Source organism: Stegostoma tigrinum, chromosome 1 (assembly GCF_030684315.1).
Source record: "Stegostoma tigrinum isolate sSteTig4 chromosome 1, sSteTig4.hap1, whole genome shotgun sequence".
In the NCBI taxonomy this organism is placed as follows: Eukaryota; Metazoa; Chordata; class Chondrichthyes; order Orectolobiformes; family Stegostomatidae; genus Stegostoma; species Stegostoma tigrinum.
This window is the reverse complement of record NC_081354.1, coordinates 98,976,518-98,995,673: the sequence shown is the minus strand read 5'-3', so window position 1 is coordinate 98,995,673 and position 19,156 is coordinate 98,976,518. Positions and strand designations below refer to the sequence as shown.

Here is a 19,156-nt window from a genome sequence, read left to right as displayed (position 1 = left end):
AGAGGCCCAAACCAATACTCTGGGGTTTAAATGAGTTTCAATCCCAGCACAGCTGTTAGCTGAATGTGAATTCAATTCATAAATCTGGAATTAAAAGGGGAGTCATCATTAAACCATTCTTGTCTGCTGTAAAAGCAGGCCTGGTCAAGAATGCCCTTTTGGGAAGGAAATCTGTCTTGTCTATTGTGTCTGACCCAATCAGTGGTCAATGTTTACAAATTTTGCTGCCACTGACACACAATGTAAGGTTACCTCAGAGGGAAGACAAAGGCTTGGTCTCCATAACGGCCACACAGTGGCCACGCCTACCAATACTATCATGGCACAGGTGTATGTGGAACTGGTAGATCGGTGAGGGTAAGTAGATTTTTCCTTCTTGTTGGTTCCCTTACCAGCCACACAGCTGATAAGTCAAATAATGATTCGTTGAGGGGATAGGGAGTGCTGGGAGTTGAAAAGGAGAGAAAGGTAGTAGGTGATAATCAGCAGGAGGTTCCCTTGTCCAGGTTTGACTTGATACCATTAGACTTCATGCGGTCCACAATCAGTACTATGGACTTCCAAGGCGACCTTCTCCTAACAAAAACAGAAGTTGCTGGAGACAACACAGTGTGGAGCTGGAGGAGCACAGCAAGCTCTGAAGAAAATATGAAGGAGGGCCCCGACCCTAAACAGAGGTCCAGCTCCTCTGATGCTGCCTGGCCTGCTGTGCTCCTCCAGCTCCACACAGTGTTATCTTTGACTCCAGCATCAGCAGTTCTTACTATCTCTCAGAAGTTGCTGGAAATGCTCAGGCAGGTCTGGCAGCATCTGTGAAGAAAAAAAAAATCAGAGTTAACGTTTCCAGTCAGGTTTCAACTCAGGTTCTCAGTCTCAGCATTTTCAGCAACTTTTGTTTTTGTTCCTGATTTACGGCATCCGCAGTTCTTTCAGTTTTTATTTAGTAACCCTCTCCCAACTGTGAGCCAAGGTGCCACTACCCCTGGTGGGTCTGTCCTGCCAGTGACACAGGACTTATTTCCTCGGGTTGGATTAAGTTTTTAAGGTTGACAGTGATCTCATGGTCACAATTACCCAGGCTAGGTTTTAATTACAGATATATTATTTGAATTTAAATTCAGTTTGAACCCATGTCCCCACAGCAATAGCCTAGGCCTGTGGATTACTGGTCCAGTGCCATTACCACTACCTCCCCCTAATTGGAGACACAGAGAATGCCATAGATATAGAAGAAGGCAATGTTTGTAAAGTTCAAAGGGGGCTATATAAAAACACAGGACGTATGCAGATGAAGAAATTGCTCAACAGAGATTCTAGGCACCAGTGAGGCAAATCTATCCACCTAACCTTATTAGGTTTTGCATCCTAATGCACAACTGTGAAATATGACAGATGTATATTCCAGCTCACACCCTGTGGCATTTCTCATAAACAGTCTGAAGCACAGTTGTGAAAATTAGCTATTCACTAGCTTACCTTTTTAAGACTATTTGTCAGGAACTCCCTAAGGGAATGATTATAAATTGATACATCACAAGGTCAAGTGCTAACATTCTTTGTGCTGAATGTTTCTTTAAAAATCTGCTCAGACTCCTTTTTTTGGGTGACGCTAGATAACTGCAAAGTCAGAGATGTAGGAAATTACTAGCTTCTTTCCCTTCATTGCATTTAAAGACAGTTCAATTAGAATTTGGTGTTACATACCAAAAAAAAAGCACCTTAAAAGTGCTGGATGGAAACTTTTAATCATATGATTAATGAATGTTTGTGAATTTACAAGAATATTGTACTGCTTTTTGTCAATTTTTCCTAAAATAGCAAGCTAGAAAAGCCTAACCATAATCAATGTAAAAGTTAACAAAAATTGGCAGATTAGATCCCTGAGTCAAGTGTCACTAAAGTATCCCTTTTCCCTCATCCACCTGGTATCCCCTGGTTACATCCTTAGCAGACAGGGGGCCACATTCAATGCATGTGACACCCAAATTTGCCCCTCACCTCTCTGCTGACAATTAGTCTTTGATGTATCTCAACTTCTTAAAGCTCAAATTCAGATACATTGAAGCAAACCTGATTGGCTTTCATCATAAACTAAACTCCACTGCTACCAATTCCCTTCACTCAAGTTGAACCTTACTATGAGAAAGCTCAGCTTTCTGCTCAACCCAGTACTAAGCTTCAAACCTCAGGTATTCTCCATTTCTGCTTATCCCTAATTGCAATACTAAATGCTTCTCGCTTTCTGCTGTTGAAATCCTCTTGTCAAGTATCCCTTTAATAACCCAAAACTCTTCATGCCAGTGGCCCATCCTGCCTTCTAATAGTGAGGTTCTGACATCATCTATTGTGGCTTTTGGAGTACAGTACAGGAAGAGTGGCAGCCTCAGTAATTAAGACCAGATCAGTATTACCATCTCATTTTTAAAGTAAAAATTGGTCTTTCGTTTATATTGAGAGTTTTTAAAATGCAAGGATCAAATAAGGACACTGGTATAAATTTAATATTCTCTGAACTAGAAGAAGTGGACAAAAAGATAACAACTGAAATGTAAATCATGGAAAGGCAGCTTACCCAGGTAGTATGCTCTTCCTGGAGAATGTGGGATATCAAGGACACTCCCAGTGTCCAGGATGACCATTTGCACAGAAAGTGACTCCTGTTGCAGCTATTGGAATTCCATGTTTCTGATCCGGATCAGAAGTCATCACTGGAATATCTGCAAGGCCGCAATATTTCTGGATTGCACATACAGTGAGGTAGTCATACCCCAGGTAAAGAGTGCACAGGCTGAAAACGGAAGGGTGCTCACGAGATAGGTGACACGGTGGCTCAGTGGTTAGCACTGCTGCCTCACAGCGCCAGGAACCGGGGTTTGATTCCACCCTCGGGCAACTGTCTGTGTGGAGTCTGCATATTTTCCCAGTGTCTGCGTGGATTTCCTCTGCATGCTCTGGTTTCCTCCCACAGTCCAAAGATGTGCAGATTAGGATTGGCCATGCTAAATTACCTGTAGTTTCCAGGGGTGACTAAGTTAGGTGGATTTGACATGGGGAATGCTGCGTTACAGGGAAAGAGTAGGGGAATGGATCTGGGTGGAATGTTCTTCAGAGGGGTGGTGTGGACTTGTTGGGCCGAATGCCTGTTTCCACACTGATGGGATTCTGTGAGACAAAGTAAGAAGCACCAGGCAGGTAGTGCTGGAGTCTCCTGGGGATATCTCCAACAGATTTTCCAAATGGGATTCTGCTAAAGGGGCATGGTTTCTCAGGGGAAGACAGTGTGTGCCAAGTCTATGGTACAAAGAGTAGCTCAGTTGCACAGTGAAGGGGGTGCAGAGAAGAATAGGAGAGCAATTACAATAGGTGACTCTATTATGAAGGGAACACAGATGTTTTGGCAATTTAACCCTAATGGATGTGTCTACCAGATTTCCAGAGGCAATTCCATTGTGGAATGTTAAGGAAAGTGAGAGAGTTTGAATTACAACTACAAGCAGAGGAAAGAGATGAAGAAAGAATAAGAATGTTTGAGTTGGAAAAGATGAAGTTGGAACTTGAAGCAAACTGACTCCAAATGACAGAAGTAAAAGTACAAGATCGAACTGAGGATGAGTAACCCTATCATGGCCAAAGATATGGCAGGGATATTTATAAATATGTCAAAAATGAGAACGATGATAAAGATGTAGAAGTCTTTTTAAGTTCCTTCGAGAAACTAGCCAGGCAGATGGACTGGCCACAGACCATGTGGATAATGTTACTTCAGATCAATTTGGTAGGCAGGGCTGTTGAGGTGTTTGAAGTGCTGTCAAATGGGGTGTCAAGAGATTACGATGAGGTTAAACAGGTTTTTTTGAGTGCCTACGAATTGGCACCAGAAGCACTTAGACAACAGTTCAGAAACATTAACATGGAACCAGGTCCGATTTATATTCAGTTTGAAAGAATTAAACAGAGCAATTTCAATAGAGGGGTGAGAGAATTAAAGGTCGACAAAACATATGAGGATCTTAGAGAGATTATTCTGCTGCAAAAATTCATTTCCAGAGATGATAAGAACTCATATTGAGGAACAGAAAGTTACCAAAGTAAGAAGGTTGCAGAGACGGCGCATGAATATGCATTAGTGCATAAAACGATTTTTAGCTTCTGACAGCAATTTCATTAGGAATGGGGGATAGGAATTGGGAAAGAGGAAAATCTGTCAATGAAAAACAAAAAGTAGATCACACTGGGAGCAGTTTACCACAGGCAAAAAAAGAAAATTAACAGGGTGAAAAGGAGGCAAGAAGCCTCAGGTGTTTTCACTGTAAAGGAGGAGGACATAAAGTCACAGTGCCGGCGGTTTAAGAAAGGCACTGGGAAAAAGGATGCCGTAAAAGATGCTAAACCAGTAGGATTAGTTAAGGTAGTGAAGGAAATCCCCAAGGGAGTTGAGGAGCTGTAGGAGAGTGCACAGCCTAGTTACGGGCTGGACTTTGAGATGGCTACAAAAACTTCACCTCTGTGGGTAAGGTTTGCTCAGTAAGAACAAGGGGGAGAATGTAAAGAACAATACTGAGAGAAATGGGAGCTGGTCCGTCTCTAAAGGTAAGAGACGAAAGTATTTGCACTCCTTCTGAAATGTTACTGGAGAGAGTGCTAATCTATGCAATAGACAGATAGAGATTTAGCATTCCCTTGTGTAAGATCAGGTTGTAAAGTCCAATCAAGATTGGGGAAGTGAAAATAGGAGAGATCGAAAGAGGGTCAAATTCCAGGAATGAGAGGTAGTAGGAACTGCCGATGCTGGAGTCTGAGATAACAAGGTGTGGAGCTGGATGGAGCAGATAGGTGGGAAGGAAGACAGACAGGTCAAGAAGGCGGGAATGAAGTCAGGACAGGTGAATGTAGGAAAGGAGTTTGGATGGAGGTTGGTCAGTGAGGTTGGAGGAGCGGATAGGTGGGAGAAAAGACGGACAGGTCAAGGAGACGGGGACAAGAAGTGCTGGTCTTGGGATGAGGTCAAGGGTGGAGAGATTTGGAAGCCTGTAAAATACAATTTCTTCTTGAAGACGACCTAGCAGGATCTGAAGTAGGAGTGACACCCCTTGTAGTATAGAAGCCAAAGGAAAACCAGGGAACTCACGAGTTAAAACTACCCTGGAATTTTTCCACTGCGCGGTGACTACCCACAGTCATAGGTTAAAGCAAGAGGGGAAAACCAAAGAAAAAGATGGAGTGAGTTCCAGTTAGCTGACGCCTTGTTTGACAAAATGGTAAAGGAAAAACCTAAGCAGGTAGAGGATCTGGGAGACATGTTTAGTTTTCAAAGATTATTGGAGTTACAACAAAAAGATGAGACAAAAAAGGTCTACATCATAAAGCTTACTTGGAAAAGGAATCAGAATACTACTACCTTAAGGGTAAAATCCTAAAATGAAAATGGAGACCTCGGCAGGTTAGTGAAGAGGAGAAATGGGTTGAAGTTCACCAGATTGTGTTGCTGGTAGCATACAGACAAGAAGTATTATGGGTAATACACAAATTACCAGTAGAAGGTCATTTAGGAGTGAGGAAGACTCCGGCTAAGATACTGAGGAAGGGTCACCGGATCTGAAACGTTAACTTTTCTTTCTCCTCCACAGATGCTGCCAGATCCGCTGAGCTTTTCCAGCAACTTTGTTTTTGTTCAGGCTAAGGTAAAAAGCACTTCTATTGGCCTGGAATGCATAAGGATGTGGCTGAATTCTGCCGTACCTGTCATACTTGTCAAATGTTAGGAAAGTCACAGATTGTAATAAAACCAGTACCTTTGATGCCAATTCCCACATTTGAAGAACCTTTCATGTGGTTATGATTGATTGTGTAGGTCCCCTCCTTAAAACAAGAAGTGGGAACCAATATCTGCTAACCATGATGGATGTGTCTGTCAGATTTCCGGAGGCAATTCCATCAGTGTGTCAAGGCAAAAAAGGTTAAGGAAGTGTTGGTTGCTTATTTTACCCTTTATGGCCTACCCAGGAAGGGTCAGTCAGATCAAGGGTCCAATTTTACTGCCAAATTATTTGAGGAGGTTATGGATAGTTTCAGCATCAAACACTTGAAATCAAGTGCACATCATCCTGAATTCCAGGGAGCACGGACAGGTGGCATCAGACCCTAAAAACCATGCTGAGGGCTTATTGCCAAGATTATCCAAATTATTGGGATAATTTATATAGTCTGCCATTTGAGATGCCCCAAATGAATCAACTCAGTTTACTTCCTTCGAGTTGCTATTCGGACATGAAGTAAGAAAGCCTTTAAAATTAATTAAGGAAATGTTGGTAGGTCCAAAATCAGAGTTTTCACAATTGGATTATGTATCTGAGGTGAGAAAAAGATTAAACAGAGTCAGTGAATTAGCTAAACAACTGCTGAAAGTGGCACAGCATCTATTGAAGCAAGAAGCAGATAAGAAATCTAAAATGCATACATTTGCCTGTGGGGATAAAGTATTGGTGCTGCTACCACTGGTAGGAGATCCCTTCAAAGCAAAGTTTAGTGGTCCCTATCTGATTAATAAGAAATTGAATCAAGTGAATTATCTGATAAAGATGTCAGATAGGAAAAAACTTCATCGGGTGTGTCATGTGAATATGCTGAAACCCAACTATGAGAGGGACAGGGAACTGGAGAAACAAGTATCAGTTATTGTCTTTCAGAGTGAGGAGTCAGAATCCGAATGATTTGATTTTTATGTGCCTCAAAACAAGTTAAATAATGAGGAAGTCCTTAAAAAATGGGATAGAATAGTGAGCTCTAGGTCTCAGGAACAGAGGACTGAATTGAAAAGCTTGTTGCAGAAATGTGAGGAAATATATAGGAATAGAATGGGAAGGACTTGAACTATAGTACAAGAGGCTGAAGTAGGGAATGCTGTTCTGATAAAACAATGCTCCACAAGCTTAAGCCTCTCAAAGCTGCACAGGTACAGAAGGAAGTGGAAGCAATGCTCCAAGAAGATGTCATCGAGCCGAGTCAAAGTGAGTGGACTGCGCTGATCGTGTCAGGTCCGCAGCCTGACTGTAATCAATGGTTCTGTGTGGATTATTGGAAGGTCAACACCATAGCTAAATCGGACACATAACCCAATTCTCAGGTTGGAGGACTACATGGAAAAAGTTGGTCAAACCACAAAGTTGGATTTAATCCATGGTTACTGGCAAGTACCTTTGTCAGAGAGTGTGAAGCAAGTTTCTGTGTTTGCAACTCCAAAAAGAATGTATCAATTTGAAGTTATGCCCTTTGGTATGAAGATGGAACCGGCCACATTTCAAAGACTTTTGAACAGAATTGTGGCAGGATTGACTAATTGTGCCATCTATATTGACTATGTTGTGATCTTTAGCCATTCATGGAAAGCTCACATGGTGCATTTGGCAGAGGTCTTTGAAAGACTCCGGGAGACAAAACTGGTTATAAAATTAGCAAAAACCGAATTCGCGAAGACAGATGTGACATTCTTGGGAAATAACACTGGACGTGGAAGGATGACCTCGAGGAATGCAAAGACGAAGGCCATTGAGGAATTTCCCATCCAATCTCGAAGAAAGAAGTACATTGATTTTTGGCACTGAGTGGACTGTACCAGAAGTTTGTGCTGAACTTTCGTATCATAGTGGCACTGCTGAAGGATTTGTGAAAGAAGAACACAAAATTACAGTGGACAAAACAATGCCAGTAGGCATTTGAGAATTTAAAATCCATATTAACAACCGTCCCAGTTTTAGCTATGTCAAATTTCCTGAAACCGTTTAATGTTGCTATCGATGCCAGCGATATAGGGGTTGGAGCTGTGTTGATGCAGGAGGATGATGGTGGAATTGGAAAAGCCAATTGGTTATTCTCAAAGACACTCAATATTCATCAGAGAAATTATACCACCACTGAAAAAGAATTATTGAGTTTGATATTGGGTTTGCAACATTCTAATGTGTATGTTGCCAACAATATTTCAGAGGTGGTTATGTATACAGATCACAACCCTCTCATCTTTTTGGAATGATTTAAGGACAAGTATACAAGACTATTTTATTGCCGTCTTATGTTACAGACTTTTAATTTACAAACTGTATGTGTTGCGGGTCATAAAAATGTTACTGCAGATGCATTATCGTAGATTTAAAGAAAATATGTTTAGAAGACAGAACGAGTACAGTCAAATGGCATATGTATGCAGAATCAGTATGAAAGGTATAACTTTAGAATACTGACCTATGTATTTCGCGACAATTGTGTTAAGACATACAAAGAAAAATGAAACCATCTTTTCATAATTGGTTCATTTTTTTCCTTAAGTGGGGAGGTGTTGCAAAGTTGAAAAGTATTTTTGAACTGGAAGGCAGGAAGTTAGAATTTGTTGGTAAAAATGATAGTGGGGAAAACAGTGCATAGGACCTTTAAGGAGTGAGGTTAATTTTATGCTCAGAGATTTTTTAAAAAAATATGTCTGTAAGCAGCAGCTGGAGTTTGCCAGTACAGAGCTTCAAAAAGTGAAACAAGTGTATCAAAGAAGCCTTACAGGTAACAGGCAGAACAGCAATCTTGTTTTGATGTTGTGAGAGTTTGAATTTGGCCAATTAATTGAAAACAAGCACCTAAATACAGAAAGCCAATTGAATTTAAATCTGGTGGTGTTGACAACATCGAACCAATCCTACATAAGACATACAATTATGTCATTATGGGTATAAAGATGAGGGCATTTGTGAAAATCAGGGAAGTGCCAACTGCTATCCAAAAAAGTGAATCAATGTTCAGCTGCAGCAAAAGACGTTTAAGCTTGGATCTCACAAACTCTAAGTTTCTCCGAAAAGACCTATCAATAGTACATCAGCATTTTTCATTAAAAACCTCACAGACACACCCTCCTAACAGCAGACTTGGCAGAAGAAAGGCATTTGAGACAGAGAGTTCCAGAAGACACACAGCCTGTGCAAGTTTGGAGTGATTACGTTTGACTTATTGCTTTCTTATTAATTGGGTTAATATAAATGGAATCAGTGATAATGGGAACTGCAGATGCTGGAGAATCCAAGATAACAAAGCGTGAAGCTGGATGAACACAGCAGGCCAAGCAGCATCTCAGGAGCACAAAAGCTGACGTTTCGGGCCTAGACCCTTCATCAGAGAGGGGGTTGGGGAGAGGGTTCTGGAATAAATAGGGAGAGAGGGGGAGGCGGACCAAAGAAGAGAAAAGAGGATAGGTGGAGAGGAGAGTATAGGTGGGGAGGTAGGGAGGGGATAGGTTAGTCCAGGGAAGATGGACAGGTCAAGGAGGCGGGCTGAGGTTAGTAGGTAGGAAATGGAGGTGCGGCTTGAGGTGGGCGGAAGGGATGGGTGAGAGGAAGAACAGGTTAGGGAGGCGGAGACAGGCTGGGCTGGTTTTGTGATGCAGTGGGGGGAGGAGACGAGCTGGGCTGGTTTTGTGATGCAGTGGGGGGAGGGGACGAACTGGGCTGGTTTTGGGATGCAGTGGGGGGAGGGGAGATTTTGAAGCTTGTGAAGTCCACATTGATACCATCTGGCTGCAGGGTTCCCAAGCAGAATATGAGTCGCTGTTCCTGCAACCTTCGGGTGGCATCATTGTGGCACTGCAGGAGGCCCATGATGGACATGTCGTCTGAGGAATGGAAGGGGGAGTTAAAATGGTTCGTGGCTGGGAGGTGCAGTTGTTTATTGCGAACCGAGCGGAGGTGTTCTGCAAAGTGGTCCCCAAGCCTCCGCTTGGTTTCCCCAATGTAGAGAAAGCCACACCGGGTATAATGGATACAGTATACCACATTGGCAGATGTGCAGGTGAACATCTGCTTAATATGGAATGTCACCTTGGGGCCTGGGATGGGGGTGAGGGAGGAGGTGTGGGGGCAAGTGTAGCACTTCCTGTGGTTGCAGGGGAAGGTGCTGGGTGTAGTGGGGTTGGAGGGGAGTGTGGAGCGGACAAGGGAGTCGCGGAGAGAGTGGTCTCTCCGGAAGGCAGACAAGGGTGGGGATGGAAAAATGTCTTGGGTGGTGGGGTTGGATTGTAGATGGCGGAAGTGTCGGAGGATGATGCATTGTATCCGGAGGTTGGTGGGGTGGTATGTGAGAACGAGGGGGATCCTCTTGGGGCGGTTGTGGCAGGGGCGGGGTGTGATGGATGTGTTGCGAGAAATGCGGGAGACGCGGTCAAGGGCGTACTCGACCACTGCGGGGGGAAAGTTGCGGTCCTTGAAGAATGTGAACATCTGGGATATGCGGGAGTGGAATGCCTCATCCTGGGAGCAGATGCGGCGGAGGCGGAGAGGCGGAGGAATTGGGAATAGGGGGCTTGTGTTTATTTGAATAGCATTCGAATATAATTTAGTTCTTTTAGGGAATAGTTAGTACTTAAATAAATAAATTATAGTTTGTTCGTTATAAAGTGAACATCAAGGCTTTTCTTACCTTTTACTACTCTTTTTAAAAGATTATGAGGGGAAAGGTGAACTTCTTAGTGTTTTGGGGGTAATTATTAGAAGATAGTCCCTACTCCCGTCATAACAGATTGGGGCTTGTTTTAATTTAATTATCAGAGGAATTTGGCTTTTCCCCCTCCATAACAGTATCCTTAATTTTAATCACACCTCTGCTAGTGACTATGCCTGAATTTCTCTAGACCTCAAGCTCCAGAATTCTCTCTATACACCATGGAGCCTCTCTGTCACGCTTTTCCCTTTTAAGGTCATTCAATAAAATCTCTTTCTTCGACCAAGATGTGGTCTTACCAGTTATACCTCATCCAAAATGTCTTATGTGGCTCAGTGTCACGTTTTGTTTCATTATGTCCCAATAAAACACCTTGGGTATATAGTTACAAGTTAACGTTGTTGTAGTAGTGAATCATGAAAAACTAAGACAGAAAAAAAGCTAACTTCACCTTTCAAGCTCCCATGGTTTAAACTTCCACCAGGTATCTGGTTCACGGAATACAACATTATAGTTTTGCTTCATAGCCTATACAAAAACAAATAAAAAGCATCAAAATCTGAGATAAAATAAATTTATGAGAGACAGGAAATTATTTCAATAAACACTTCAGCCTTAAAATGCCTTACCACCTCCTCCAGTTCCAACAAAGACAGATGTTAGTACATGCATGTAATATTTTTATATTGTTTATATCTGAATATTAATACATACTTATTGCTTTCCTAAAACATTTTAGACTATTGGCATAAAAAATCCTCCCACAACAAACCAGAGCTCCTATGCCCTACAATATAGGACATGTTGTTTGGTTGTGCAGTCATTATGTTAAAGGTAACTCTAATCCCTCAAAAATTTACTGAGCTGTTTGCGATATCACAAAATGTACACAATTAACTCAATCCACGAGCCCAGGTCACTTCTCCAAAGGTCTGTACAAACAAGGTATCCAAATCCAAACTGAACATCAACTAGCCACAAAAAGACATGACCCACTATCACTCGTATCCTTACATACAGATGAGGAAGGACACCACTTTGATTGGGACAACACATCCATCCTGGGACAAGCCAAACAGAGACACACATGAGAATTCCTAGAAGCATGGCATTCCAACCGGAACTCCATCAACAGGCACATTGATTTGGAGCCAATCTACCATCCCCTGAGAAAAAGAACAGGAAATGACATCACAAGGCCACAGGCCACATGTTAGAATTGATGACTGGCACAAAACACGATGAACTGAGGACCTTTCTAATCTGTCTCTCACTCTCTGAGAAATTGAGTATTGCTGATAAAAGGAACACATTTTGTCAAAGCTTCTCATCTTGCAATCATCTGGACAATTCATAATCCAAACATGAAGTGAAAACAACCTTATACTGTCAGAAAAACCAAAAGAACTGCAGATGCTGTAGATCAGAAATAAAAACAGAAGTTGCTATAAAAGCTCAGCAGATCTGGCAGTAGCCGTGAAGAAAAAAAAAATCAGAGTTAACGTTTCAAAATCAAAGCTGTTGCCATGAGAAATGCATCAGTTATTGAGCACTAGCAGTTAACTGAAAAGCTTTGTTTCAATTTTAAAATAGGCAGGACGACGCCAATTGGTCAAGGCAAGAAACGAGCCAAAAATGTTGTCAGCAACTTTGTTGAGTTTAAACAGGCACAGCATATGCTCTTGTTATTTCTGACTGCAAAGAACAACCACCTATATGTTAACATACAGTCATAGAGTCCTACAGCACGGAGACAGGCCCAATAGCCCAAACTGGTCAATGCCGACAAAAATGTCCATCCATACTAACCCTATTTCCCTGCACTTGGCCCATATCTTTCTGAACCTGTCCTATCCGTATATTCATCCAAATGCCTTTTAAATGTTGTTAATGTACCCGCCTCAACCGCTTTGAGAGGCAACACAAGTGGCATTCACCGTTCCCAAGTCATGAAGATATCTGTCCATCATACAGATAAGTAGTGTGGTATATCAATGTCAGTGTTGCCGTAATGCCATTTATTTAGGTCATACATCCCAAATACTAGTGGATCTTATCAAACATTACATACTTTTACCTTTCTGAACAAGCTAGGAACTGACTGCATCCAATAAACCTGCATTCGCAAAACTCATAACTGTGTCCAAGATGCAAGGCGATTCTGTGATGGGATAACACTTGCTGGATAAACCCGAATGTGTTAAGAATTATGCTGTCAGCCAGTTTAGGTTTAGCTGCCGGGCTAGTAACGTGATGCATTGGCGTGTACTGGAACTTACATGTATTAGTATACAAGGGAGTCGCGAGTGAATGGTCCCTGAGGAAACTGGACAGGGATGGGGAGGGAAATATCCTTTTGGTGGTACAGTCTGATTGTAGGCAGAGGAAATGACAGAGGATGATGAGTTGTATTCCAAAGTTGTTTTGAGTAGTATGTGGGGATCAAGGGGGTTTCTAACCTTAGTATTATTGGGGGGAGAGGTTTTGAGGACAGAAGCAAGGGAAATGGGGGAGATGCAGTTGAAGGCATTCTTAACAACATAAGGGAGAAACTATGGTCTCTAAAGTAGGAGAATATCTGGGAAGTTTTACAATAGGACACCTCATCTGAGGAGCAGATGTGGCAGAGGTGGAGGAATTGAGAGTATTGTATAGAATTTTTGCTGGACAGTGAGTGAGAGGAAGTGTAGCTGAGACAATTGTGGCAGTCAGTGAGTTTGAAATGGATGCCAGTGGTGAGTTGGTTACCGGAGATGAAGACGGAGAGGTCCATGAAGGGAATGGAGGTGTTAAAAATGATCCGGATGAATTTGAGGGTAGGGTGAAAGGAGTTGGTGAACTGATCGAGCTCCTCATAGGAGCACAAGACTGCACCAATACAGTTATCAATATAACAGAGAAAGAGGTGGGGGATGGTGCTAATGTAATTGTTAAAGAGGGGCTATTCCACGAATCATACAAAGAGGCAGACATAGCTCGGGCCCATGCAGGTGCCCATGCTTTGGTTTGTAGGAAGTGGGACGAATCAAAGGAAAAAAGTGTTAAGGGTGAGGTCCAGTTCCACCAAGTGAATGAGAATGCCTGTAGAGGAGAACTAGGTAGACCTACGGGAGAGGGAGAAGCGGAGGGCTTTTAGGCCATCCTTGTGGGGGATGCAGGTATACAGGGGCTGAACGTCCATGTGAAAATGAGGCATTAGGGGCTGGGGAATTGAAAGTTTTGGAAAAGGTGGTGGGTGTGTGTTGAGCCTTCAATTTCCTCGTCAGCTGCATATTCCCACCAGGCCCTCTGCCATATCTGGTACTTATCCCTGTGACTGCAGGTGCTGCTACACCTGCCCCTACACCTCCCCACCTCGAGGCCCTAAACAATCCTACCAAATCTGGCAGAGATTCACCTGCACTTCATCTACTCTCATCTACTGTGTCCATTGCTCCCAATGCAATCTCCTCTACAATCGAGGAGACCAAACACTGACTGGGGGACCAGTTTGCAAAGCATCTGCACTCTGCATGCACCAACCAACCCAACCTTCTGGTTGCCATCCAATTTAACTCCCCTTTCCACTCCTCCGGTGACAGGTCCATCCTTGGCCTCCTCCACTGTCAGAGTGAGGCCAAATGTAAACTTGAGGAACAACACCTTATATTTTGCCTTTGTAGCTTACAACCCAATGGCCTAGATATTGACTTCACCAGCTTCAAAATCTCTCTTCCCCCAACCTCTCCATCTTCTGACTCACCTATCCACTCCAACCTTCCCAATGACCAACCACAATAATTGCCTACCTGCATCTGCCTATCTCCGTCTCACCTATCCTCCCCTCAGTCCCAACGGGGGATTTCAGCCCAAAACGTTGACTCTCCTGCTGCTCGGATGCTCTCTGACCAGCTGTGGTTTTTCAGTTCCACATTTATTGCAAGTGGCAAATTTAGTTGACACTTAGCGAGTGCTTCAGATTGAACTCCAAACTTGTTCCAATTATCAAATTTTCTTTCCTTTGTTTATCATATGGTTTGTGGTTAGCCACCAAACCTTCGTAATAATGAAAAACTTTGTTTCTAGCTCTGTTACAAAACTGCTCTAAGGTCCTTATTCTTTTGCTCGACATGCTATGGACTCTAATTTCACTTTTGTCTGTTGAGATTACAGTTACATGGCCTCCCTTCCCTTTTGCAGTACTGGAGGCTCTTTCTCTAATATTCAAACTGTTTTGATGCAGGGCACTTCCAGCCTCTATTCCAATATTTCCATTGTGCTTTCTTATTTTTTACTCTTTATCCTGTTCTGCCAGCCCATTAACCTTACTTCTTGCCACTATCCTGAACATTCAATTATTGTTGCCAGTAGCTTCATCCCACAATCGTCACATCGCCCAAAATTCACTCGATCCCTACAGAATGCAAATCAATGTACAACCTATAGGCAGTTGGCCTTTGCATGTGATAGCTCTGTCATCTGAGACACAATTACTCTCACTACCGCGATACAGACCTTGTCTGGGGTATTCTGTAACTTCATTCTGCCTTCATCACAGAATAAATTAACACTGGAGGTACAATGTGCATCTATCAGCTGTTTGATCTCCAACGTTTTGTTATTAAGTCTAATTTGGAGGGCCCTTGTGCTGCAATTGTAGTTTCCCTTCCTCCTAGCCAGGGGGCCCAGTTTCAAGTCCCAACTGGTCCCGAGGTTTATAATAACATCTCTGAACAAAAAAGCGAAAAGAACTGCAGATGTTGTAAATCACGAACAAAAAGAAAGTTGCTGGAAGAGCTTAGCAACCCTTCCTCAAGTGTCACCGGACCCAAAATGTTAACTCTGCTTTTTCCTTTACAGATGCTGCCAGACCTGCTGAGCTTTCCAACAACTTAGTTTTTGTAACATCTCTGAACAGGTTGATTAGAGAAAATTATTAATCCCACGTACTGCATGCTGCTTCCACTGTTCGGAATGCAACATGTCTCATGCACTCTTCATCAATTAAACCTGCAGCTATGAAGATTTTTAACTTCTGACCAGTAGGGAGTGCAAAATGCCTGTGAAACTAAATCAATTTGCTTTATTTCTCTGATTTTTATAGCCTGACACCATTAAAATTTATCTGATGCAATGATAAGAAATAACAGATTTTGTTAAGGGAATTCAACAGTGATTATGTTCAACAGATATTTTTAATCAGCTTGATCAGGCATGTTGAGACACACCTCTAGAGCTGGCAGGACCTAAGCCAGGATCTTCTGACCTAGAGGTAAAGACACTACTATTAGTCCACAAGAGTTTCTACTAAACTATTCTCCTTATCCAGTCTGACTTATAGACAACCTAAATCAATCCATTCAGACATGATATAATACCTCTGAAACAGGTGGAACTTGAGCCTGGACTTTCTGGCCAAGAGGACAACCTCTGCATCATAAGAGCCTAAAAGTGTAAAGTGGTAATATTTGGTCTCGAACCACCAACCTTTCAATGAACAGTCGAAAACATTGATCAACTGCACCACAAGAGATATCAACTGACTTTCCAAAGCTAATTGCCTTATAATGCTCCACATGAAGTTTAATTTGTGCCATTTCCTAAAGCAAGTAGCACTTGTGCAGGCCCTGCATCAATCCTGACTGCTGAGTGATTCGTGATAATATTTCATGCAATATGTCTCACATTCTAATGAAGCGGTAATTGAGGTAGATTGTGAATTCCTGTGCAAGCTGCACATATTTCTGCTTTGTCCTCAATTTCAGAGTCAATCCCTGGCTGCTAAAAATAACTTCTGGCTATCTGCTCCATTCTGACAATGCCATAGTGACTTTGTGTAGTTGATTTAACACATATTTCCTCAGCTGTGGTGGAACGATGACCTCATTTCCTGTAGAAGACGTCCCATTTTGTATGGCCAGTTCTGCGCTTGTTCCTGTGATCTTGCCACAGTACCATGTCCATCACCTTTAATGGTAGTGGATCATTTCTGGTGATTTCTCAATTTGTCCTGTCATTACAGAAGTATTCTCGATGTGTTCAGCATAAGGATGAATTGCAATCAACTCATTTGGCAAAGGTAATCTAGACAGCCCATCAATATTGAGGAAAAACTTCTTCACCCAGAGTGGTCGATATATGGAATGCTCTGCCCCAGAAGGCAGTGGAGGCCAACTCTCTGGATACTTTCAAGAAAGAGATAGATAGAGCTCTTAAAGATAGTGGAATCAAGGGTTATGAGGATAAGGCAGGAACAGGATACGGATTGTGGATGATCAGCCATGATCATAATGAATGGTGGTGCTGGCTCGAAGGGCCGAATGGCCTACTCCAGCACCTACTGTCTATTGTCTATAATATACTGACATACGTTGGATTGCCAATACTTGTTTGTATAAGTGAGCTGATAGCAATTACGCCTACCCCTGCATATGGTTCATTGTTGGAGAAATTATCCCTGTATGAAGCCTAAATATTGTGGTCAATTGTCTGTGGCCTATCGATAGGGTAAATTCCTGATCATATAGGTATTGATAGAATTGTCTAATGCCAACAATGAATCCTAGAGCTTCCCCCTCTCTATCTGTGCATTATCCCCATAACCCTTGATTCCACTATCTTTAAGGGCTCTATCTATCTCTTTCTTGAAAGTATCCAGAGAGTTGGCCTCCACTGCCTTCTGGGGCGGAGCATTCCATATATCCACCACTCTCTGGGTGAAGAAGTTCTTCCTCAATATTGATGGGCTGTCTAGATTACCTTTGCCAAATGAGTTGATTGCAATTCATCCTTATGCTGAACATGTCGAGAATGCATTGTTCATTACTATTTTAACAATTTTGAAGCAAAAGCTATTGGCTTTTCCTAATCATGTGAGAAACAACAGCTCCCACTCCAAACAGTAATGCATGCTAGTTGCAATATCAAAATCATAAAATCCGTACTGTTGCAGCAGGCCATTCATCCCATCAAGTTCACACCAACCTTCTGAAGAGCATCCCACTATCTCTGTAAATCCATGGCTAATCCACCTTGCTTGCACATCCCTGGTACTATGGGAAATTTAGCACAGCCACCTAATCTGTGGGAGAAAACTGGAGCACCCGGAGGAAACCCATGGAGACACGTGGGGAATGTGCAAACTCCACACTGTCACCTGAGGTTGGAATTGAATGCAGGTTCATGGTGCTGTGGGTCAGCAGTGCTAACCACTCAACCACCATGATACCCTTTAACTTTGGGTCAAAATGGATCAGCACTTCTGACTTTATTAAAGCCTTTTTTTGACTCATGTAAAAGATATTTCACATTGAACTGCCCATTTTCAATTCTCGATTTGGCATAATAAATTGCACAACAGTTTGAAAATGGCCACAAGATTTGGGACAAACCAGAGGCCAAAAATAATTGAAATTGATTTACATTTTTAGGTGCTGGTGCCTGTTATTTATGGCTTTTACATGTGAAACTGAATTATGTAGTCCCTTAGCATTGATGACATGGCCTAAGTATTCAATGGAAGGTATTAAAAAAGCTCACATTTGTCTTTCCTCACTCAGGCCATAATTTGCAAGTCTCCACAGAGATGCATCTAAATTGTGGAAATGCACTTTTTGTTACTCCTTGTCACCAAAATATCATCCAGATAACAGTGGACTTCTTTCAATCCACTTAAAATCTGATCCATGGCACACCGGAATAACACCAACAACAGATCTGATTCCAAATGGAAGTTTCTTGTATTTGACTAGTCGTTTCTGTGTTACAATCAGCAAGTATTTGTGTGACTCAAGTTGTACATTCATCTGGAAGTAGGTTTTACTGAGGTCAATTGTACTAAAAAGTTGACCTCTATTCAATAATCTGTTTGCAGATTTAGCTGAAGGCAAAGGATAATGCTCAGTATTAGTACTGGATTAATAGGAACCTTAAAATCACCACAGGTGTGTTCTGTTCATCTTTATCACTGGTATGATAGCTGTGGCCCAATCAAATTTACAGGTTCAAGGACTCCAGTCTTGACCAGCCTCTCTAATTCTGCCTTGACCTTTGAGTACATTAGGAATTGGTCCAGACCTGCAACATTTTTCTCTATTCTCATCCTTGCTTTCAAATTTGAGAGGGATTTTCTTCATGTTTCCCAGATTTTTACTGAAAATAATAGCATTCTTTACAACTTGTGATAGATCAGTCTCAGAACCCCGCAGCAATTTATTTCTATCCTGTTGAGTTTCATTTTATCCAACCACATTCTTCCCAGTAAAGCTAGAAAATTTCCTTTGATAAAGTATATGGCAAATCCGCAGACTTAGTGTATAGCTGAACATTAACAATGCTACAACCCCTAAAGGCACTACTTCACTCAAGTATGATCTTAATACAATTTGAGGGTTACAGTGCAATGCAGCCTAGCTGCTTCGGATACACATTTTAAGGTATCAATGATCCATCAGCTCCGGTTTCCACCTCCATTCTAATAGGTTTGCCATTTAATAAGGGAGTGACCCAGTTTCAGTTGCTGTCACCAACACTGGTCAATATGTTTAATAACAGCTCCTCTTCAGACTAAGAGTCTGGGCATTTCACACACCATTCCTTCTACAATGTAATTTTCCTTTACACTCTTCTGTTTCAGTACTTTTGCTGCATGTTTAAACACTCTGGCTCAATGTGCTCTTCTTAACCAGGAATTTGCTGCAGCATGAAC

General features: G+C 42.1%; 1 protein-coding gene across 6 annotated transcripts in view; it reads right to left on the bottom strand.

Annotated features, from left to right (window-relative positions):
* The window catches only part of n4bp2 (NEDD4 binding protein 2), an 89,323-nt gene that overhangs the window by 43,857 nt on the left and 26,310 nt on the right, over nt 1-19,156 (bottom strand). For all 6 annotated transcript variants that reach the window (XR_007247585.2, XM_048531427.2, XM_048531433.2 and 3 more), the window contains one exon: nt 10,922-10,998. Coding sequence is in view for 5 of the 6 variants with exons in the window: in XM_048531427.2 (XP_048387384.1) it covers nt 10,922-10,998 (77 nt within the window). In the remaining variant the exon portion in view is untranslated. The remainder of the gene's footprint in view (nt 1-10,921; nt 10,999-19,156) is intronic.